This window comes from Cibotium barometz, chromosome 65 (assembly GCF_041138505.1).
Source record: "Cibotium barometz isolate CiBa-2024 chromosome 65, ASM4113850v1, whole genome shotgun sequence".
In the NCBI taxonomy this organism is placed as follows: Eukaryota; Viridiplantae; Streptophyta; class Polypodiopsida; order Cyatheales; family Cibotiaceae; genus Cibotium; species Cibotium barometz.
In genome coordinates this window covers 18,116,992-18,120,844 of record NC_141110.1, presented here as the reverse complement: position 1 = coordinate 18,120,844, position 3,853 = coordinate 18,116,992, and the positions used below count along the sequence as shown (strand labels likewise).

At 44.7% G+C, this 3,853-nt stretch overlaps 1 protein-coding gene across 1 annotated transcript; it reads left to right on the top strand.

Moving 5' to 3' along the window:
• The first annotated feature begins 247 nt into the window (after positions 1-247).
• LOC147602992 (uncharacterized) lies at positions 248-2,783 on the top strand. The gene is made up of 2 exons (XM_086797088.1): positions 248-391; positions 632-2,783. Exon 2 carries the CDS (start codon positions 632-634, stop codon positions 2,645-2,647), a length of 2,016 nt encoding a protein of 671 aa, XP_086653214.1. The 5' UTR covers positions 248-391; the 3' UTR covers positions 2,648-2,783.
• The last annotated feature ends 1,070 nt before the right edge of the window (positions 2,784-3,853 follow it).

The following is a 3,853-nucleotide window of genomic DNA, read 5'->3' as shown; positions in this document are numbered from 1 at the left end:
AGGAGCTCCCAAGCCTGCTAATAATCTATGAATGAATGGAGAGAGAGAGAGAGAGAGAGAGAGAGAGAGAGAGAGAAGGTTGGGGAACCGGGGTGTTTGATGGTGGCTGTGGGATTCATGCTGGTATGCTCATTTAAAGAAACGCAGGTTTCACGTGTTGTGGAAGTAAAATCCGAAACATACAGGTGAACGTGAACCTTCACTTGAGTAAATCGATAAGAGTTCCGTTGTGAAAAATAAAGAAACCGAAGGAGTCGGTATTAAAAGAAATTCGTATGCTCATGACGGCGAGAAGCATCCAGCTCCTGCATTGTCAAGAAGACAAAGAAATAAAAATCTAGTCTGAGAGAGTGCGTTGGGTCGACTCGCCTGCGCTGCTCATGAATTACAGGTTCAACGTTCCTCTCCCACTTCTTAACTTGAATTCTAGATTTCCATCGTGGTGCTAACTGCTAGGCTGCTATAGTTAAAGTTAATGAGCTGCAGCTTTAGCATTACTCGCCACCACTAGCTTTGGTTCCACTCAGTACCCCAATCATCCAAGCTTAGCCTTTAGGCCGTCTTCATTTTTGCTTCGTGCCGCGCAGCTAAGTAAAAGCTAACCGAGCTCTGTCTGTCTCTCTGTGCACAGATGGATAATGTAAAATACTTAAAGAAGGAAGGCACCTGCGCCGGCCAGCAGCAACCTCTTTTTGGTGACCAAATGAAAATTGTTGGTGATCAAAATGAGACAGTTACTGTAGGCGGAATATTTCCAACTGAAGACAAATCATACAGTACTAGCATTGGTGGTAAGAGTAGCGCAGCTAGTGGGGCCGGCAGTGCAAGCGCAGGAGGTGGAGGCGGCGGCGGCAACAATAATACGGCGAAGGCAGGCGCGGCCGGATGGAAGAAGGGGCCAACAAGAGGGAAAGGGGGACCGGAGAATGCATCGTGCGACTACAGGGGCGTGCGGCAGCGCACGTGGGGCAAATGGGTGGCAGAGATCAGAGAGCCCAAGAAGCGCACCAGGCTCTGGCTTGGCTCCTTCGCAACGGCCCGCGAAGCCGCCATGGCCTACGACCATGCAGCTCGCAAGCTCTATGGGCCCGATGCTCACCTCAATCTTCCCACCAGGAATTCCAATGATGTTGCTGCCGAAGCAGGTGAAGTACCCCATTACGCTTCTGCACATCTTTCCCCCCATTTAAATAAAGCAACTGCAGGAGGACGTCCAGCAGCTGCAGCAGCTCCATATTCTTCTTCTGCGGTAATTACGCTGCATGAGGAGCAGATAAATATGATGACTTCAGCTAGTCATGTTGTTGCCTCATCGATTACAGCCGGTGTCTCCTGCACGGTTACTAGTAATAATACCACTAATAGTACTAGTACCACTTCGCGCCGCTTATTACACGAAGGTGCAGTGCCCGGCCTCCCCTTTCCACCGCCTTCACATCAGCATGCCCATGCAGCATCCAAATCCAGTCCCATTTTTTCTCTTCCTCCACCTGCAGAACTATTTAGCACCGAGAATGTACTGTCCACGCCATCCGAATTAGGTTTATGCAAATCAGATGTAGCTAGTGTCGAATCCAAGCGGTGCTGCTATAATGTGTTTTCTTCTAGAAATCGTTCCTTCTCGGATGAATATCGGAGAAGACCACCCGAGCAGGAGCAAGAGCAACAACAGCAAAGGCTACAATACTGGGCAATCACTTCCTCCGGCATTGCCTCGAGCAGCTTTGTGTACCCAAAGTATAATTCTCCAATGATGTCCAAAATGCCGTTGGAGCCCATGGCCGGTTCGCCTGATGATCATCAGACGACTTCGGCCTGGGAAGGTGATCGTATCATGAATAAAGGCTTGATACGGCCTAGTTGGCAGCAGGTTCATCTATCAACAGACGGTTTCGCAGCAGCTCATGATATTCATGCTTATCATGTCAATCAGAGGCTTCAACAAATTCATCGTTGCATGCTCGAAAGTTTACGAGATCAAACGTCGTCGGCAACTCTGCAAGTTCAAGAAGCCGCTGCCCAAATGAACGCAGAACACCAGCGCCAGCGCCATCAGCAGCAGGCGAAGGATGAGGTACTGGCTTGTAATCACTCTAGTGCTGATAATCAACAGCTGGTGGACGCACATCCCTGCAGTGCCACCAGATCATATGATGCCGATCACACCGTCGTTCTCGGTGCTAAACTTAATGGGTCAGTTACCGATAGTTTGGCAGTACATAAACGGGACTGGCACTACAGAAGTACGAAGGGGGCAGAATTTAAAGAGAGCAAGGTGAAGTATGGAGAGCTTCAAAGTTTCTTGGAGCAGCTGGATGCCATGGATCAGTACGCCGGTCTGCAGAGCAAAGTCAATAATGAAGACATCGACATGAGCAATTCAAATAAGAGTGTCTCCAGTGGTAGTAGCGGCTGCGCCTATATTGGATCATCATGCGATGCTTTCAGTTGCATGATGCAGGCGTTCATGGACGAGCCCTTATACCATGTTCTCCGACAGGATGAGCAGCTTTATGACGCACATGCATGTCAAGATGAATTGGAGACTACTAGTGGCTCCGGCTTATCCTTTGGAGATCATGAACTGCTTGCTTTCAACACAGTTGATCAGCTCGATGAACAAACAATGCAAATCTGGGACTTTTAACTTGATAGCAGTACCTATGTTCTCCAGCTTTAATCTATTTGGAAATGGCACAATTTCACATCAGTGGCATTGGCATGTAACAACCCCCTGTAAGATTTCATACCTCAACAGGAGTTTGTTCCTGTTTCTATTCGAAGCATTGGCATGTAGTTGTTACTTCTTCTTTTTTTTTTTTCCCGCATCTTTACTGTATGCCTAGCCATGCATTGTAACTCGAGTTTATCTCATCCGCACTGTAGATTCAGTTTAAGCATCCTCCACTACGCTGCGGCCTTCATGAATGCTCTATGGTAACATGAATGGCCAGAGAGAAGCGGCCGTTAGGCTACACGCCACACGGCAAAGCTAGATGACTTTATGCCTGAGATTCGAAACGATATATAAAGATCAATTAACAACACAACTACGAAGGCAAAAACAAGTCATACACATGTGAATTACATTTTAATATATATTATGCAAGGCTTCATACATAATCACATAATATCAAATAAGTTGGGATAGAGAATCTATCAAATAAGCTGGGATAGAGAAGGAAGTAGTGTTCACAAAAAAACGTTTATCTCAACGGATTGTAGAACTTACAACTTCAAAGATTTGCATTTTATCTTTGAGCGCGAAGATATCAGAGATAAAATGTACTAAAATGCCTTTTCTTTTATAGTTTTTGGAAATGTAAATAAAAAACTTGCATATACAAATGATAATGCTATAGGTCCAATTCATATGATTTGAACTCTCAAGAACAATGGAGGGTGTGTGCATGCATGTACTCCCATTCTTTATCAAGAATAACACTCTTTCTCCTCATGTCAACATTGGGATTATCAAACTTATCCACAAGTGGAGGGACTACTCTCTTCATAATCAAATTGCCCTTCATTAAACAATTCAGCTAATGCAAGCAACAATATCAATAGATGAAGGAAATGTTGCTCAGGTTCTTGCTTTATCTTATGCACATAGAGTATGGTGATGAATATAATTTTTAGCTTTATATTATAACCAATAAAGTAAATACTCTTGTAAGAGGGAGGAAAGTTAATTGGAGCACATGTGCCATGTCTGTTGTGGATGATTATGAAAGTTTTATGTTAGATTCAAGAATATATAATTTGAATATGTTTAATTGAAGTACTTTCACTAACTCTTTGACACCTGCTTATTGAAAACCTTGGGTCTTGGTAGCTAGTCTAGAAAGCTAGT